Below are 20,957 nucleotides of genomic sequence, written 5' to 3'. Positions count from 1 at the left end.
TCCTAAAACAAAACCCTGTGGGTCTCCTCTATAAATTGTATTTATTTTACTTTTCACATAAATGAAAACACTGTTCTTTATCAGAAACACAAATTTTGCTGTTCTAAATTAAAATGTAACTATTATAAACATATATGGTCGAAAAGTTGAAAATCTTTAAGTGATCTAAACATGAACATTTTAAATAAAAATAATAGACCTTAAAATAAACCGTTCATTTTAACATTTGACAATGATTATGTGGCTCTAGATTACTGTGACTTGAAATTATGTTTTTGATCCCATTGAAGCACAAAATGTTTTGTGGGTCATTCTCAAATCTCAATTGAAAACAATATTATCATCAGTTAGTAAATCAAAAGAGGGACAGACCAAATACTAAGGCATTATGAAATTCATGAAAACATTTAAGTTAAGCTTCTTACTCTAATTGTTAGGCTAAATATTGTATCATTTGTAATGGCATGTTGCATGTAATTAGAAAAAATTGGGCCCCCACTGTATATCCCAGGATGTCTGTCTATGCATCACGTTACAATATACACACTATCCTATCCATCTCCATCAATAAAGTGTAATGAATACGAAATGGCGAAAAGGATGCCCCCCTCCACTTTTACTATGTGAGAGTATTGAACAGAAAGAGCTAAGGTCATGCTCTTTCTCTGTGTATCATCTGCCTTTCGAGCTCAAAGAACTCATCTTCTGTTGTGCATAAAAACAACTGAATAATGAGATAATGGTGAAAAAAGGCTGAGGAATTATGCGGTCAAAATAACAAATTGTTCCCATTGCTGAACAAAGGCTCCATCAACATTTCAAGTATGACAGTGCATACTTCAGCAACTGAATTCAAAGATTTAATTTCGACTCTGATTCTTGGTATGTTTGAAAAGCTGTTGTGATTAGTCTCTGCTCTCTTTGTACACTGTTTCCATGCTGAAAGCCTGAAAGCTTGTGCTGATTTCAGACAACTTGCTCTTATGGCAGACTCCAGTCTCATGGAAACATAGCATCAAGCTACATGTATCTGAATGAAGCTTCCCTTGACACATGTATGTTTTATAAACACAGCATGACAGCTGTCACTGCAGCTCATGTCAATGCAAGACTGAGGTGTTTTCTCTATCATGTGCTATTGGCAGGGCTCTTCATCATTATATTGATGAATGTGACTGGAGGGTTTGCTTCTGTCGTTTATGAACTAGGACCAAATTAGATTTGGTTAATATGAACAGATTTGTTTTGAGTGCTGATGGTTCTACCTTTTAAAGAAACTAAATGCATCCTAGAATCTGATTTTAAAGCCTATATTGATCTGCTTTGCCACTTCACTGCAGAGAAAGATTAAAAATTCACAGTGTATGAGTATAAATAGTCTAATAGCATATTCTTTGTTTTAAGGAATAGTATAGTCAGTCAGGCATTAATGCAAAATAAAATGATCTTAAACATTTTAACATTTTACATTATTCAAAACAATCAGCCGAGAAATAAAATGAACACTTTTGCAATATTACAGTAATATTAATGCTGAAGTCCTCTGAGGTCATTGTTATTACAGCTAATAACTAAAGTGATGTATAAAATGAGACCAGATTGAGGTTTTTTACTAGAGACATGAAAGTAGGGCCAGTTTCAGTTACTACAATGACTGGTCTAATATAGCACTGCTATTGTCATGAATCCATGGTGAATTAAAAAAATATCTGAGATTGCTGAATGCCACAATGGACCAATCAGAATTAAGTATTCTAAAGATCTGTAGGTAAGTCTGTTCAGAGGTTTTAGAGGAAGCTCTGAATGCCTCTATGGTCTTCTCAAAACTATTCCAGCAGCACATTCATAGGTTTTCAAAGAAAGTGCAACACAGACTGCTTTTAGTTAATTGCTCATTTGAATTTATAAAGGCAGCCAATTATGGTTATGTGTGCTGTAAATCTGATTAACCTCTCTACACTGCTCCCCTAATGCCATGGAGACCACAGAGGTCTAATGCTTGTTCAACAAGCGTGTGTGATTATAACACAAGTAAAGCCCAACCAGTGCGGTGGGCCTAAAATAAACATTCACATATAAGCTGAAGAACTGAGATGGATAATTTGTTAGCTGAACTGTTTAGGACAGGTACAAATGGAATTTGTGGAGTTTTTTTAATTTTATTTTTTTACCCTTTCTATGGTGATTTAGGAGAACAGCCTGTATTTTTTTATATATAATAATTAGTATTTTATCTGTGTAATAACACAAAATGAATGTAAACATGGTAAAATATGCTAAACGGAGCTGAAAGTACTAAACGTTTACTGTATAGCATATTTAAATTATAAAAAAATATAATCAACAAACACACAAGGTTTAGGGAATGTGCAGAACTTAATCTCTAAAACTATAAAAAATAATTTTCATTAATTGAAATATGAGATCAAATCAAATAAACCTTAATGAAAATTAGAAATGTTGCATTCATTGGCAACTAATTGAAATACACATTGAAAATACTAAAATTACTAAAACTGAAATGAAAAAGAAAACAAAAAATATAAAAAGGCTGTGAACATTAATTATTATAGCTAAAATTAAATATAGAAGATCATTCAAAATAAATGCCAAAACACTATAAATGGTACTAAAATAACACAAATTCCATGCATATTGCATGTTGACTTGATTATGGTTAATAAATTTATAAATGACTTGTCACCATTGTTTTGTATCGTTTATGTGGCTTCTTTGGACATGATTTACCAATATTACTCTTGAATGTGACCGTTATGTCAGAGAATGTACTAATTTCTACATTTCACTTTGACATTGTGATTTGTGATGCTGCCTAAGATGCCTGGTCCGGCTCCATCTCCTGGCCTTATCCATTACAAAGGTCTCAAGGGAAATTAATCCAGTCTAGAGTTGTCTTGCCCATAATTTTGGCACCCATGTCATCGGACTGTAAATCAACACACATTCCCAATACATGCACACACTAAAGTTTATTATATTATTGTCTTAACTTGCTCACGAAGACGAGACTCGATACACTTTTCATTGTCTGGGTGAGTCTGGGTTGCCCATTTTGCAACTCTGTGATGCTGCTTCTACACTGAAAAGGTGACGTGGAGAATAATGGATCTAAATTATTACGACAAGCAAGATTAATTGCCATGAGCTGTGATTAGCTCTCCCTGCCAAGCTGAGCTTTTATGCCCTTTATACATACTTCATCATTAAATGCACTCAGTAATCACGTTTCTCTACTGCCTCTGCATTACATATCTCAGCAGTAATCCATATGCTGATGACATTAGGGTGGATTGTTATTTAATTGGCCGCTTGAAGGCCTGTCAGCATGTCTTTATCGGCAAGCCCTTGTCTTTTAACTACCTAAAGTGATGCAGCCATCCCCCCATATTCATCTGGCCAACAGAAGCGCTCTGGCTGTCACTGGGTGGATGAATGCTAATGAGAGCGAGAGAGATGAGTCTTTAGTGAGGTCGGATTTTGGCTTATTGCTCAGTGAAATGTTTGGCCAGCTCTCTGATCATATTTGTCTTCCTCGATACATGCTGTGATGAAGCTATAAGGAGCGGGACAAAGGGAGACCAGCATTGCATTGTTAAAAATGCACTCATAAATTTGGGTGGAGACCATACTTGCATAGCAAAAAAATTTAAATGAATATTGCGGCATAAAATAGACTGAAAAGTTACACTATAAAAGTCATACTTGATAACACTTTGTGATGTGTCCCAAATTGTGGAATCATACAGCTCTATGAACAGCTTCTTTAAAGGGATAGTTCACCCAAAAATTTAAATTACCCCATGATTCACACTCAAATCAACCAAGATGTATATGACTTTCTTTAAATGTACATTTGGAGTTCTATTAAAATGTCTTGGCTCTTCCAAGCTTTAAAATGGCTCTACCCAGAATATTTTAAAGCTCAAAAAAGTGCATCCATCCATCATAAAAAGTTCTCCACACAGCTCCAGGTTAATGAAGGTCTTCTGAAGTGAATTGATGCATTTGTGTAAGAAACGTATCCTCATTTAAAACTTTATAAAAGAAAGGATAAATTAGTAGAGAAGACCAGTGTTGGGGTAAGTTAACACATTTGTGTAAAAACATAAGGATTTATGAAAAAAAAAAAAACTATAACCAATTGTGTGTACACAATGGTTATGGTTACAACAGCTTTTTGGGAAAATAAAAAATTCTAAACCATTAATTTTCAGCAGACAATATATCAGTCTTTCCGAGATGTAAAGACAGCTGGGTTGCAGATAAACTGTTAAAATAGTCCATGTTTTCACTTACTTATTTATGATAATATATATATATATATATATATATATATATATATATATATATATATATATATATATATATATATATATATTTATATATACATAAAGTGGTGTTTAAATACACATTCTCATACAGAGAATTACATATAAAATAGTGTAAGTACATAGTAAAAAGCTTTTTAAATACTAAAATCTGTGAGTGCCTGGATGTGAAATTATGTGATATGATCCATCTACAATCGTTTGCACAATATTTTGTGCAATATATGTAACAATGATCAAACTCTGCAAATAACTATGTTTAAAGCAGCAATTGATTTTTGATCTGTAAGAGAAAAAATGTGCTTGCAATGCAAATAAACGCTTGTTTGCTTCTAGCTGTGCCTTTAACATGGAGCTGGTGAGCCATGGAGAATATAACTCAAGTCAAGATGTGTCTAGCAGCCCAATAAACCAAGAACAAGAGAACAAAGCTGTAAGTCTCTGCCACTTTCCATGTCTGCGAGGGGTAAATAAATTGGGAATGCAATAAATGATTGTCTATTCATTTGCTTTTACGCGTAGGCTACGTCAGAGTGCGTCGTCGCGGGGAGGGAGGGGGGTTTCTCGACCCTCGTTGTCATAGCAACAACAAAGGTGGAGCGATATTTTAACAGAGGGGTTGCATTGTTTGTTAGTTGAAGTCACGTGGCGTGCCGCTGGGGAATGAGGGAACTTCCTGTTTTACTCCACTTGAGGCTTGAGACGCTGTTGTCAGTTTCAACAAAATGGCTGCGCGAGCGCCACAAACGAGAACCCAGTGACCGCTTCACGTCAGTGCAGAATCACTTTAAATGGATGGTTCCTTACTGAGCGTCGGGACATTTACTCGTGTGGACTCGTTTACATACGTATTAACGAACTAAAGGCATGCTGAAATACTCCCTTTACGCACTTTATGTACACCCAAAAGCATCCAGAAGCTCAAACTGCCAGTGCGCGCGCGTCTGTGTGGGTGTCTATGCGCGTGTGTAGCGTCTCCTAAGGATCGCCGAGATGTTACAGCAGCTGATCAACCTTAGGCTTGCTTGCTGACGTGCACAACTGTGGTTTAATGTCCCTTTCACTATTTGCATTGGAGTTTTAGACCCCCCCCCTCTCTGGATAAATTCCGCTGCAGATTGAGAGGCGAATTCCTCAACTGGAAAGTCGGGCTCGCCATTGCAGCTCAGTGTCTGACTGCGACTGAGTAATATCTGCTCTGTATCAGGACGGGGATCGACTACATCCTCCGTCACCGTGCAGCCTATGCGTCGCATCTGAACAGCAGACCGCGGGTGCTACGTGTGCGAAATAAAGGTAAGAGGATGCATTTTTAAGAACAGTTATAATGTTTCAGAGGGCAGGGTGTGATCATTTTAGTATAGGGTGACAATGCGTCATTTTAGTATTTTCTTTTGTGCTATTTTGTTTGTGACGACCAGCGACATTGCGAAGGATTATTTCAGTCACCAGGCATAAACTGTTTAAACGCTCGCAGGTTGATTTAATAACATGTGCTTTCTGTTTTGTTTTGATGGCTTGGAATAGCTTACGTGTGCAAATGTTTACTCCCCCAAACATAAACATTGGCCCATTTTCTAAACAGACGAGAGATAAGCTTTCTTATCGGAGTCCAGTCGTATTTAAGAGTCATACAGTGTGAGAAAATAGTGATTTGAAGCGTTTAGTTAACGCCGGAGTTTGTCGCCCGAATGGTGTGTTGTGTACATAAATCCTGTGTGTTTGTTGGGAGTCCCGTCACGTCGTTTTAATGCTCAAAAATGTGGTCTCCCATTGAGACACCTCACCTGTTTTTGAAATATTGTTATGTTACAGCTTCGACTCTAACCCTGGGCGATGAACCATACAGAAACAACCTCTGTGGTTGTTTATATTTGATTATCTGTGTTTATATTTCCATGGGGGTTGAATTAGAGATATTGCGCCATGGTTTGCTTTTATTTTTGGTTACTTTCATGCACTGTGTGCTCTATGCTCTGTTATTTACCCTTGAATAAGACATTCAGATCCCTCAAAACAATTTTACTTTAGTTTTGACAAAATACTGTTTACATGATTTCTCATATATATATATTTGTTTATAGCAATTGAGAGTAACTGTATGTTGACTAAAATTGGTAATAGTTTTCAGATCAGATGTCAGTTATTATCTTTGTATTACTGTGAAATTGTAGTTAATTCATAAAAAGTATGATTCCAACCACGTAAGCTGTCAGAATGATTCTGTCAGTGTTTATTTTCTTATGAACAGTGTTTGGCAATGCCAAATTACTACAGTTTTGTTGTAGTAACGGTAACTGATATTTAGATGCACACCATTGTTACCGTTGCACATTTTCGTAAGGGCGTTGAATAGGTCTTCTTGGTAGTGCAGGATAATGCTTACATGCTTGGTGTCTGAGGACAGCACCGATGTCAAACGTCCCCTTGGCTGTTCATGCGGTGCAGTTGCTAATTTGGCAGGGAGAGTTTGGGCTCCCCTCACAGGGTCAGGGGCCCTCCTGTCAGAGCCAGACCTTTGAAAAGAGCTGTGTGTTCTCCAAGAGTGAAAAGGGTCAGACAAAACGAGGCCACTTAATGCTCAGATTACCATAAAGCTTAGGTCACACTGCCCCTCTCAGCTTGTTCTTATGAAGCCTAACCAGCATTACTGTGGCTTGGTATTTGCACCATGTGGCTTCATGTTTGGTCGTGTGTGTAGCTGTTGGTTATTGAAGTGGAATCATTGTTGCTGTGTCTGGTTTGTGATTCCCTTATGAAACTCGTTTCCTGTATAGTAACTGTGGCATTTTGAGCAAGACCATAGTTGCCACAGATAAACCCATGGATTGCTTCTCATTTCAATGGTTAGACCTGTTAACTGGTTTCTGTAAAAAAAAAAAATAATAATTTGAATTAACGTACTGTCGTAAATGTTATAAACAATTTCACCATCAAGTTAGGCACATCAACCATAACTCCTTCAAAAACAGCTAGAAGCCTTGGAGTTATGATTGATGATCAGCTGACTTTCTCAGACCACATTGCTAAAACTGTCCAATCCTGCAGATTTGCTTTATTCAACATCAAGAAGATCAAGCCCTTTCTTTCGGAACGTGCTGCACAACTCCTTGTTCAAGCTCTTGTTCTGTCCAAGCTCAAGCTGGACTATTGCAATGCCCTCTTGGCAGGTCTTCCAGCCAATTCTATCAAACCTTTACAATTAATTCAGAACGCGGCAGCAAGATTAATTTTTAATGAGCCAAAAAGAATACACGTCACACCTCTGTTTATCAATTTGCACTGGCTTCCAATAGCTGCTCGTATAAATTCAAGGCATTGATGTTTGCCTACAAAACTACCACTGGCTCTGCACCTATTTACCTAAATTTGTTACTTCAGACTTATGTGCCCTCTAGAAGCTTGCGTTCTGCAAGTGAACGTCGCTTGATTGTGCCATCCCAAAGAAGCACAAAGTCACTTTTACGGACTTTTAAATTTAATGTTCCCTCCTGGTGGAATGACCTCCCCAACTCAATCCGAGCAGCTGAGTCCTTAGCCATCTTCAAGAATCGGCTTAAAACCCATCTCTTCCATCTTTATTTTACCCTCTAACTTTAACACTCACTATTCTAAATCTCTTCTTTAAAAAAATCTAACTACCTTTCTAATCTTTTTATATTCTATTTTCTTTTCATTAATTATGCAGTTGTATGTGTGTGTCTGTATGTGTAAAGACCTCTAACACTAGCTTGCTCTATTCTTTTTTTATTCTATCTGTTTTCTTTATTTTATATTATTTAAAATCCCATGCTAGGTGCACTGTGTTAACCTGACTGAGACTTGTTATAGCACTTATATATCATTGCTCTTTTTTTTGTTTTTGATTGCTTCCACTGTCCTCATCTGTAAGTCGCTTTGGATAAAAGCGTCTGCTAAATGAATAAATGTAATGTAAATGTAAATGTTTTGCTAAAATAAAAACATGGCAAGTTCTTCAAACAAATAAACTCAAGATTCTGTGAAAATTCTGCGAGCAGCTGTCGTTTTCTTCTTCTCTTTCTTCAATCACTGTGTGTGCTACATTTCCCAGTGTACACATATTACATTTCCAAGTTTGTTGCTATTTGCTATTGCTATTTTCTACACTTGGTGGTGATATGCCACATTTCTCTGTTGGCACATGTTTCCCGTTTAGCATTTCTCTTCAAATTCAGAATAAAGACTCCCATCTGAGCTACTCACAGTCACTGGTATGAAACTAGTAATGCTTAAGGAATCACTGCAGTTTATGGCTGAATGATTATGTCCTGTTAATTCCCACATTTCCTTCTGAGCCATCTTGAAACTATTTTTAAGCATTATTGAACCTGAGGTCTTTTGTCTGTTATGCTAAGTACTTTTTGGTTTTTACTGTCTTTGAGACATCTTGGTGTCTTGTCAAGCTTTGACTTTAAAGTGGTCCTATTATGCTTTTTTACCAAAGTTTTTGTTTTGAGGGTGTACTAGAACATGCTCTCATGCTTGGTGGTTCGAAAAACGCATTATTTTTCCACGTAATTTACATTATTACAATACCTTTCTCCCCAGCCTGGCACAAACAGCTCGATCAGTTCCAGGTTTGATGAAAGCTCGCCTTCTGAAAAACTAAATGTGATGTGATTGGTTAGCTGTCCCAGTGCGCTATGATTGGCTAACAGTTTAGGCAGTGTTTCAGTACTGCCCTGCCCCTTGCCGAACCAGGAAGTTCTGTCTGCTCTGGTAAAGTTAAGGATGTCATATCAATTCAGACAACGTGAATATTGAACAAGGAGATTGCGCAGAACCTGTTTTAGAAGTAGTAGGGAGATTGTGACTGGATCTGTGTCCCGCTGACCTTCATTGGACTTGCTCATAGATACCCTAACACTGATGCAAATATCTGCCTTTGATACCTTTATCACATAAGCCTGTAGAATTCAGATTACTAAGTCTCTTGAGGCTTTATTTACACATGAAAAGCAATAGGATTTTTAAAATAGTGTTTTGTGTGCTTTTTCTCTATTTATGCAGGTCTGATTTAAGGAGGTTGAGTTTTTGAACCTTCAGGATGTGTTTTTGGCATGAGTTTCACTGATTGGTTGAAAACTGCAGGCCAAAAGGCCGTTCAGATGAGTCTTTCAAAGGCGAGTTTGCCTCTCTGGGACTGACTGTAGCAGTTCTCTGAATTCATTAACCTTTTAGAGTGGCATGTTTTATACGTAGATTACCACTTTTCACCTGCTTTGTTACATGCAAAATGGCAGCCCTCAGTTACTGTAAAGGTGTATAGCCCTTCCTGCCCATCAAGCCTTTCAGTAGGTCTTAAAGAGATATGAAAATTCAGTCATTTACTCACCCTCATGTTATTCTAAGCCCAAAATGACGTTGATTAATTTTGAATGTTTATACCAAATTCTAAAATTTAAATAAAACCTGAGAGGTTTTAGTCCCTCCAGAAACTCCAGGAAAGTCCACATTCATCTGTATTCAGTTTTTCAGTATTTGTGGCTTATTCAGATCAAGAAACGCCTACTTAGACAGGAAGAGACCCTCTGACCGACATGAAAAGCGACCCACAGTTTGTGGTGTCTTGGGGTGGGTAATTCTGAAAGGGATGGAAACCACAATAATAGCTCAGCTCAGATAAATCTTATTCAGAATAAGTCATGATAAAAGTCTCCCTGAACTGTTCAAATGTCTTTAGACTTGGCGATAAGTGCCCCCCCCCCCCCCCAAAAAAAGTGGTTAATATTGATTATTTCACAGGCAGAAAATAAAGCTAGATATGGTTGCTTGCCTTAAAATATATTGTGCTTACAAAAACTTACCAAGGTTGCAATTATTTGATTAGAAATACAGTAAAAACAGTAATATTGTGAAATATTTTTTATAATTTTAAAATAACTGTTTTGTATGTTCATATATTTAAAATTGTAATTTATTCTTGTGATTAGGCCTAATTTTCAGCAGCAATTACTCCAGTTTGAGTGTCATTTCATTCTAAGCTGATTTGATGCTCAAGAAATAGTTCTTAATTATCAAGGCTGAAAACAGTTGTGCTGCTTAATATATTTGTGCAAACTGTTTTTTTTTTTGTGCAAAATAATTTTTTTTTTCTTATTTGAAATAAAAATTAAACAATGCAAAAGCCTTTACTGCTGATATAAAAATTATAATTAAACTTTATTTGTAGTACTATTTGTGCACAATGCATATTTCTTAATATTAAGCCTAAAATGTGTTTTAATGTCACTATTGAAGATTGTATGATCTTTGAATAATATCAGTTTTTAAATGCAATGGTTAAAGTGTACCGAAGTATACTTGCAATTTAACACAATCAAATATACTTCAGTAGCCATATCTTTAGTTGGACTTCAGCTCAGCTTCTGCTCAATTAAAGTGTTTTAAGCACAACATTATTTGTTCCAATTTAGCAGACTTTAGCTACAGTTGCAGGGATTTTTTATTTAGTACATATATATGTACATGTATTTGTAGTATAGCGTGACATTTGTTTTAATATATTTATTTTCTACTAGGAGATGCTTTTTTGATGAATGAAATTTTTGTGTGCAGTATGCATCATATGGTCAGTGAATGTATTGTGGGCGGTCAGTTGGCAAGTCTGAGGCTGAGACTATTTCTGAGTGGTAGTTAACATTTTGTTTAGGTATTTTGTAGAAAGTCGCATTGATTTTCATTGAATACTTTTTTTTTGTCTTCCAAAAACCTTAAAAAAAAAAAAAGTCATACAGGTTTGGAAGGACATGAGGGGTGAGTAATTTTGGGTGAGCTGTAATGTTTCAAGCTCAAGCTCTCCGGAGACTGAAAGAATGAAGGATATATATATATATATATATATAATATTTTTGTAAATTTTACATGACAATTTTCCCCCCTTAAAATTCACTTGAAATCCCCCCACCCCCCCATGCATCACTAATAACTTCAGAACTGATCACTCTGAATTTAGCCTCCATTAAATGAGTTGCCTCTTATGCTAAGTCCATATGCGTGCTGAACTGTTGGAAGTTTTGCATTTTATTGAGACAAATGTGCAATCGCTTTAAAGACCTACGTGATTTGAGTATAATGACAAGGGTCTTTATGGCAGGCATTTGTGTGATCTATTAGGGCAATAAATTGTCAGCAGAGCTTGTGAAAGTGTTTTCACTAGTGACTTTGCAGGAAGATGAAAGTCATCGGACTGCTATGACGGCGAGTCAGTCCAGCGAAAAGCTATTTTTAGCGGCTGTTTGCCCGCCAGGAACTGAACATATGAAAAATCACCTTTCGCTGTTTTTCATTGGCATGCAGGCTGGTAAGTTTTCTTCTCCTGAATTAAAACGGTGCCGGCCTATGGTCTGGAATTTATAAAACAGGATTTCACGCCACATTTTCACCGCTGTTTAGTCGCCTGCGGAAATAAAATCAGACTCTAAAGGTTCTATCACCTCATCTTTTGTCTGTTATTTGTTGAGTGTGGCTGGGTGACTAAAGGAGATTTTCGTGTTATCCAGAGGTTTACGGGCATGTCAAGTCTGGTCTTCTCAAATGGCTTGGAAGTTATGGGTTTCTAATGCGTGATTGTGTCGGATGGAGGGACTGAAGATTTCTGCCTCTGTAGGCTGCTGTTGCTAGCCAGTGGGTTCCCGAGGGCTCACGGCTCTCTTGTTTGTCTTGCAGCGTTGACATTTTTTGGCTCTGTGCCCAGAGAGCGTCTAGTACCCCCACCCCCTACCACCGCATCTCCACTGTCTCTTCAACTCGCTCATCCCCCTCCCTTCCTCCACCCACCGCTCTTTCCTACAGTACGTCACACTGACTGTGACTTGGACTGCATTACTTATAAATACATATTTGGCCAACAACGAAGACAGTTATGTTGTGGGATGTGTACTTAACGCATTTATTATTCCCCTGGTCATCAACGGTTATTCACACAAAGGTAAAGCAAAGGTCAGTATAGACTGAGACATGATAATTATGTACTGATAATGAGAATAATTTTATATACATGTTCAAAAAATGGCCAGTAATAAATTTTGTACTATTGTGTTTGAATAAACATTAATGAAATTGTCACATAGTTTAATCGTTATTAATGATACAAGTAAATTTATGCGTCACAAAATCGTATGACAAAATCGGTATGTAAATCATATTTCTTTTACAGTGTTGCGCGTTATAACCAATCACACACGATTCTGTTGAGTTAATGAATGCAATGGCCAATCAGAGGCGCTCAGACGAGTCATCGCTAAAGTTCTGTCATTCGGTGCATGCTCGCTGACTGACAATTGTTTCTATAAAATTGTTAATGTTAAATGCAAATTCTGTCATATTAAAAATATTAGGCTTATTTTAGCCTTAAGCTGGAGTTGGTTCACTTTCCAGCCATGAACTATGTAAATAAATACTAGTATGAAAAAGTATGAAAAATTTATATGTGACCCTGGAACACAAACCCAGTCTCAAGTGTCAGTTTTTCTTAAAAGAAAAAAAAAATTCAAATTTCTTCAAAATGTATATGTATACGTCATCTGAAAAATTTATAAATACGCTTTCCATTGATGTAAGGTTTATTTGGATCAGACAATATGTGGCCGAGATACAACAATTTGAAAATTTGGAATCTGAGGGTGCAAAAAAATCTAAATACTAAGAAAATCAGCTTTGAAGTCGTCCAAATGAATTATTGGCAATGCATATTCCTAATGATTTTTGGCATAAAAGAAAAATTGCTGACAAAAATTTTGACTAGAGATTGACCGATATGGGTTTTTCTATAGCAGATGCCGGTGTTTAGAGGTCAGGTCAGCCGATGGCCAATATGTGCTGCCAATTTTTAGGGCCAATATCTTGAAGTTTTCCCCATCATTTGCATGCTAAAATGTCACACTAATAATAAGTGGATGCATAACATTTCTAAACATATCATCATTTATTGAGCACTGACTTGAACCATCTCTTGAATCTTAATTTTGTGCACTGCACGGTATTAAAATACAAAATTTATCCAAAGTTAACCAAACAAATCAATAAACTGACCAAGTATTAAATATATAAAACAGGTAATATATATATATATATATATATATCAAGTCAATCATTTACATAAAAGTTTTAGAGCTTTTTTTTCAGAGCATTCAAGTTTGTTGGAACATAAATGTAAACTTAAATATACATTTAAATGAAATAAATAAAATTGTATAAATAAAAATCAATTAAACTGAAAAATATAAAAAATAAAATATATAAAAAATAAATAACAGTAGTGCTGCAAACACACTAGCAACCAGCAACATTTGTGTTTGGTATAAATGACACAGAAAATCTAAAGTGCATTCTGATTTCAAACTTCCATCACAGTCTGTTCATTATTAAAATAAAGTACAGTCAACCAAACATATAAAAGGTTATACTGGTCAGTTTAAATAGACCGTAGTATACCGGTCAACTCTGCTGTTATGCCATGGACGTTTTTGCTCATGTGAAGAGGATGATGTTTTCCATCTAGTTTACATTAAAAAAAAAAAAAAAAAAAATATATATATATATATATATATATATATATATATTATAGTTTAACATTCAGATACATTGCGAATATGGAAACATTTGGATATGTGCAGAACGAGACGTGAGCAATAACCTACAAAAATGGCAATTTATAATGGCAATGGCAAAAAAAAAAAATGGCAATTTTTTAATGGCAATAAATACAAAAAAATCCCTTTTATATAAATGCAATTTTTAAAAACTTTGTTCATCAAGGAATCCTAATCAGTGCAAATCACCACGCTCTCACAGTGAATTAGGTGCCAAGACCCTCTACAATGCAACTAAATGATGTCTAATATTAGCTTCTTCAAACATTACAAAGGTTTGTCTGCACTCATTAAGTCTTTTATTAATAACAAAGCAGGAGATAAAATTTACAAACATTTTGGTTATCTGCCTTCATGTCATCAAGGAATCCTGAAAAAAGTATTAGCACACACACATTAAGCAGCACAACAGTTAAAAAAATTGATATTAATAATAAGAAATGTTTCTTGAGCACTAAATCAACACATTAGAATGATTTCTTAAGGATCATGTGACACTGAAGACTGGATAAATGTTCTTAAAACTAATAATATTATTATTTTTACTGAATTCTGATCAAATAAATGCAGCTTTTGTGAGTGTAAGAGGCTTTTTTCAAAAACATGACAACGCTTTAATGTCCCTGAATGTTTGAGTGTTAGTTTATCGGCCTGACCATTGGTATTGCACTGACATAATGTGCATCACTAGTTTAAAATGTTTATTAATGATTATCCGGGTAGAAGAGGTGGTCTCTGTACATAGGTTTCCATCAGTCTTGCCTTGGTGCATCTGGTTCATGTCATGTTTGTTTATCTCTGATTCATCCACTCAGAGTTTACTGAAAACAGGTGGTATACAATAAACAAAGTTCTTGTTCCTAAAATGAGGGTTCCTCTGAATCCCAAGCACATCCCTTTTTTCCTGTGAATTTCTTGTTAAGACTCTGGATATTGTTAACAGTTTCAGACCAGCTCTTATACAGTTTATCTCTGTTCACAAATGGATTTTGTTTTAAATAGAACTTTTAACTCAATGCTTTTTTCATTTATATTGCAAGCCTAGTGATTGGATTCTGCTTTTTTCATTATTATCTTAAAGCAGGTTGGTTTGTATTATCAAATGAATAGGGAGAGAATGTTTTCTATTTTGAGCTGTTAGGTGTTTCTCCACAATATTAGAAAACCTTGAAGAAGAAGAAGCTTGTCTTTTGTGGTTTTATTGGTAGTAAACCAGACTTTGTTGATCACATTTTTAGTTTCCCTTTCTACATGAGCAAGCTTGTTTTTTCAGCCAGTTTTATTTTTCTTTCAGCTACGCCAGTGTTTCCCACAGGATTTTGCGAGACTGTGGTGGGTGGACCCCGGTCCCTCTCTGGGGGTCCGGGGGCATACCATCCCCCCTCCTCCCCGTTTGACACTTTAAATTCATCTATCTGGTGTACTTTGAGAGTTTCAAATTAAGAGCTCCAACCCATGATCAGTGTGCAAACTAAAAGAAAAAAGCTGGTAAATTGACTTGAAAATTTTAAAGGGGACTCGACTCTTTAGGTTTTGATATAGTGTCTCACCATAGAGCCGCCACAGTCTGGTTAATAAATGGGAAACACTGTACGGTATTAAGCAAATATGTATACTTGCACTACTGTTTAAAAGTTTGGCTTCAGTAAGTTTTTATTTCTTCTGTTTGTTTTTTCTTAAATTTTATTAAATTTTTGAATACTTTTTTTTTATTTGGCATTAAACTGGTCAAAAGTGACATTTTTAGTGTAACAAAAGATTTCTATAATAAATAAAGGTTGTTTTTAACATGTTTATAATAAGACATGTTATTAGAATGATCATGTGACACTGAATACGTTTCATTTGAGGAATCTGACATGTTATCAGGTTTATGGTTACTAGATCCGTTTGTTATAATTAATTATCTCTCTACGTTTATGTTTTGTTACATTAATGAGAATTTAGTTCCCTGTTACCTTGAATTGTCCTTGGCTGTGAAAGACATGAATCAGCAATTTTTTTGCTAAACATTTTTGTCCTGAAATCATTTTTCAAGAGTAGAGCATGCGTTTATAATGTGTTTAAGAATTACTTTGTCAGTTGTCTGTATTTATTTTAAAGACTGGGACTAAATAACTCAGAGCTGATCTATTTTCCACAGCCTTGGCACAAAACACGTCACACAAGAGGAGAACCATTTGATGGAAGAAAAGAAAAAGAAAAAGCAAGAGGAAAAGAAAAAGAAGGAAGCTGCTCAGAAAAAGGTCAGTTTCTTTCGCGTGACCCACAAGCTTTCACGTAGAATCTTTTGCTTGCATCCTTCTTATAAAAGCCAATGTAAACCACAGGTACCAAACTGGACACATAGAGCTCACAAGCTCTGTTCAGACACAGATACTTAATATGGTGCTCACTTCTTAGACATTGTCGTGAAGTTATCTTGGTTTTTACTAATGCGACATTCACTGAGGTTACACAGGCCACATCCTGCTGCTCTTTGTATTGATTAAGCACCAGATATTCAGCTAGATCTCTATTTAGCATAATACTTCTAAAGAGAAAATCAATCGGTTACGATCAGTCTGTTTTCCAAGATTTATGTTCCACTAGTCACTTTTACTCGGTTCTGTTCTTCCAGAAGAGAGGCTTTCTTTGTTACAAAGCTTTTGTATGTTGGAAAGTGTTCATCTCTGTCTACCTTTTGTGTTTCTTTTACAGGCTGCTGAACAGAAAACCAAAGGTCAGTTATGATTCTCTTTGCAATGCTGCTCTAAGCATTAAGTTTTCAAATCTTTTTAAGGATCTTCTCCATACATGTGTTCGTACCACGTGCATCTCAAAAACTCCTGGAATGGCAAAACAAAATTTCTAAATGCTAACTGGCTATTGTGTCTTCATCCCTTGAGAGTAGAGAAGAGGTGAAGAGTAGGTTCTGTGCAGTTATTTAGTGTATGTGGGCGAACTGAATGACTGGCACAAGACAGCGCAACAGTTGGTAGAGACAAATCGGCCATGTTTGGTAACTGCTAAAGGATTTTGTGCATTTTAAACATTTAAAAGCAGTTGTATTGAGCAGTTGTAACTGGCCATGCAGTAAATCAGGATTATATTCCTTAGGGATAGGTATAGCTCACCCAAAAATGAAAATTCTGTTATTAATTACTCATTCTCTTGTTGTTCCACACTCTTAAGACCCTCGTTCATCTTCTGAACACAAATTAATATTTTTTTGATGAAATCTGAGAGTTCTCTGACCCTGCATAGACAGCAACACAACTGACACAATCAAGGCCCAGAAAGACAGTAAGGACATTGTTAAAAAAGTCCATGTTGTGAATGCAGAAAAGAAGAAATTTTTGAATAAAGTAATCACCTTATAACTATCCCTTAGCTAACTACTTTGTCTTACAAAGACTGGTTTCACAGCTCGTGTTTTATTCATCATGAATGCATAACTTTTTTTTTGTTTGTTTTGTTTTTAAACTTTTTATTTATCATTAATATTTTTTTAATGGACATAACATTTCCTAACATTACATTTTATATATATATTTTTATATTTGTATTGCTCCTTTAGTAGATTATCATAGTTTTAAACAGGTAATAAAGTTATGAAGTTTTAGAATAAAATCTGTGTTTGGGAAAAGTGCAAAACTATCAAATCTATGACACGAGAGCAAGAGAGGAAAGTATGTGCTGAGCTGACGTATTTGGTTGAGGACTCCTCGCCCCATTGGACAGGTCACGCCCCCTTCATTGAGAGGGGTGCGGTATGAGGCAGTCAGTTTTAGACACCAGAAAGGGCTTTTTGAGGGCTGTCGTGGGGCAGATGGGAGAGGGGCTTATGTCATGTTAAAGACAGACAGTCATAAATCTCATTAGAGCATTTGCTAATGCTGGAACTCTCAAACATCAGACTTGACGCAGGAAGAAGTGCTGGTTAATGCTCACAGGGACCTTCTATTGCAAAATACTCGGGAGAGCTGAGTCGTCTTTGTCCCTCTTTCACACGTTCATCCTCCGAATCTCTGTATCACCGCATGAGTCAACGCTAATAATCTCTCTTTTCTTTAATCGGGCTGCACTAGGGGCATTCGCAGAGTTCTGCTAATTAGATGTAATCTAGTTTTGCTTTGTTTCACATCTTTCTTTATCCCCTCTTGGGCCACGGTTCTTAAGGACACACATTATCTTCAGTTGATAAGGATATGTCTCTTTCCTTCCGCCTGTTAGATCTTGAATTTGGTAGAGAAGTAGCTGGGTGGCTCGACGTGTGTTAGATTTCTTGTGCGTTAAGAAAAGTAGGATAGACCAAAGCACTTGTTTGTTGAGAAGGATTTGTCGAAGGTGATAGTATAGCATAACCCTCCTGGATCGATGTTGACCTTTCTATGTCTAAGCCTTCTAAATCCTTTACTCAGGATACCGTCTGTGTGCCGGTTCTCTTATAATCTGACAAATGTCCTACAAACAATTAGATAAAATGATGCTAGAACTGCGCCAAATGGGTTTCCTTGTTAATATAGGTTTTGCTGATTAAAGTTTTAAAGTTAGTGGGCTGTTTGAACAATTAGTTGGTCTTAAAGGGATAGTGCACACACAAAATTTATATTGTGTCGTCATTATGGAGTTTTTTTCTTCTTCTGTAGACATTAAAGATTGTTTTTTTTTTCTATCCATACAGTGGAAATAAATAATTTGGCATCCAACATTCTTCAAAATATCAGTTCAAAATAATGACAATTTTGGGTTAACTATCCCTTTAAGGAAGCTCTGTATATCTAGACTGGTTGAGGGCATGTCTATCAGATGCCAGATGTGTTTTCAAAGATGTATAAATGCTAATCTCAGTTGTTCAGTGGGGTAACTGACAGGTATTCACCAAACAAAAATGACTGAATTATGCAACCTTTTAGCAAACAAAATCATCAGTCATTATAAATACAGAGACCTACGCGTTAATAACAGCAAGTGATTTGAAGACTGACAATCACTGTCGTGAAATGTGTTCAAGTTTGAAGGCTCGAGACTCAACTTCTTTTAGTCTTTCAGAATGTACAAACACTCTCTGTGAAGTTGTGTTCCCCTTAAAGCACTGCCACTAAAAATATTAAAGCCACGTAAAAAGAAAATATAGTAGTTGACCTCACTTTTCGCCTACTAGTAGACCATTTTGACTGCACTTCCTTCTCGTCACAAGTATACATGTGATGTTATATTCAGCTTGGTGTCACCTAAGGAGCGTTTGTGTCATTAGAGAAAGTTGAAGGTGAGCTCTTGAAGCGTGAAGCTCTGGAGAGGCTTTGGTACAGAATGAGCAGTAGATGACTGCCAAACCATCTTTTTCTTTTCAAGAGAGGCCCAGGAGGCCCCACACAGGGGCACATGCACACACACAGAACCTGGAGAAATTCACAGGGAAGTGCTCTTGCCAAGCCGACCGAGTATTCTTGTGGAATGAAGACAGAGAGGGAGGGAAAGAAAAGAAAAGAAGAAAAAGGCTGACTGAAAGCTGCTGTAGGTGTCTGTGTCAGTGGAGGAAGAGAGCGATGGAACTGTGTGAAAGAAAGAGTGAAAACCTGCTTAAGTTTCCTGTCAGCTCAAGTCTCTTTGTTTTGGCCGCAGAGAAACTCAAAGGCCTCGGCAGATATTGAAGCAACTGAAAAAAACAACAACAGCCACCCCCCTTTCACCTCTCATTTTTTCTCCCAAAGCTATTTCTTTCTCTTTCACTTTCTAACTAATCGTCTTAACTCAATCTCATACACACAAACCTCATGGACTAATCAGGTTTGCGTCTGGGTTTTAATGATTTTTCTGTTGTTTCTGCTCTTTTTGTTTTTTGTTTTTTGGGGCACCACTTCATCCACAGGTACTTTCTGTCTTGCACACTTATTATATACTTTTGGTTGACTTTAACAAGCCCCACTTTTCAGTAATAAAGGTGGTTGTCTAAATAAGCGTAAACTCTGAGATGCTTGACATGTCCGTTTTGGTTTGAATCGAGTTGTGATACTGTGAAATGTATTGAATTTTGACATATGTATTATATCTTGAAAAATGTGATTGAGTGGGTACTGTTTATCTTCTCAGAGTTTGGATCAGACTTTTAGAAAATAATAGTTTGTGTTCACTAATTGGTGGATTTGCGATGGTTTGCGCTCTTCATGTCATCAAATCTTGAAAGCTTCTAAAAAGAGTTTTGTTGGAATCACACAGCAGCAAAAAAACAGCTCAGTCTCAATCGCGAGTCTATACTATACTTTTCAGCAGAGCCATATCATTAACATTGTTAAATATTTATTTTAGTGTCGACTGTAAGATGTGTATGTACCTCTAATTGTTTCTCAACTAGTGTGGCATTGTGGTAGAAACACTTGGGTACTTCTCAGGAAACTCACATACTGATAAACAATATCTTGTAGTTAGTTACTGAGAGTAGCGGAATATTTTAATTTTGTCAGTAATTGTTTACATTATTTTGCTGAGACTGTTGTGCCACTATTTTAATGTAATTTTATTGATTTTAGATCGACTTGCTCCTAAACATCAGGAAAGCTTCAGACAGCTGTGTTTGTATTGCAACCCATTCACATCGTTAACTGTTACGATAACTGTAAAGTTTTCTTAATGACGCAGAGGAATGCTATAGTTGGGATCACTTTCGAATGATTTTTTTCTCCATCTAATGAATGCTAAAAACATTGACAGCCAATCAGAATCACATGATTTTAAACGGCTCATGCATTTGAAGTGGCAGACGACAGGCCTGCAGCATCGCTGTATGGTAAATAGAACTTTGTTTTCTGTGTGGATGCTAATATCGCAGTAGTTATCGTGCTTTGTGTAAACATCATTTAGTCTGTTTGATATGGCAGTCAGGGGCTGTTCTAGCAGGGTCCATTACCCAGCATGCCTACGTCAGGCTGAACAGCTCACACAGGTTGTTTGTCAGTTAACACCTGCTCTACTTTAAGGACCTGCTCATTACTGCACTTTCCTATGCCATATT

General features: G+C 36.4%; 1 protein-coding gene across 3 annotated transcripts in view; it reads left to right on the top strand.

Moving 5' to 3' along the window:
* The first annotated feature begins 5,065 nt into the window (after window positions 1-5,065).
* LOC132147446 (trinucleotide repeat-containing gene 6C protein-like) overlaps window positions 5,066-20,957 on the top strand; it is a 62,915-nt gene continuing 47,023 nt past the window's right edge. For all 3 annotated transcript variants that reach the window (XM_059557078.1, XM_059557077.1, XM_059557075.1), the window contains exons 1-3: window positions 5,066-5,645; window positions 16,107-16,209; window positions 16,664-16,685. In XM_059557078.1, the coding sequence (XP_059413061.1) occupies window positions 16,147-16,209; window positions 16,664-16,685 (85 nt within the window). In that variant the 5' untranslated portion in view covers window positions 5,066-5,645; window positions 16,107-16,146. The remainder of the gene's footprint in view (window positions 5,646-16,106; window positions 16,210-16,663; window positions 16,686-20,957) is intronic.

The sequence above is a fragment of the Carassius carassius genome, chromosome 1, assembly GCF_963082965.1.
Source record: "Carassius carassius chromosome 1, fCarCar2.1, whole genome shotgun sequence".
Lineage (NCBI taxonomy): Eukaryota > Metazoa > Chordata > Actinopteri > Cypriniformes > Cyprinidae > Carassius > Carassius carassius.
Note: the sequence above shows the minus strand (reverse complement) of the source record. Positions and strands in the feature narration are given on the sequence as shown.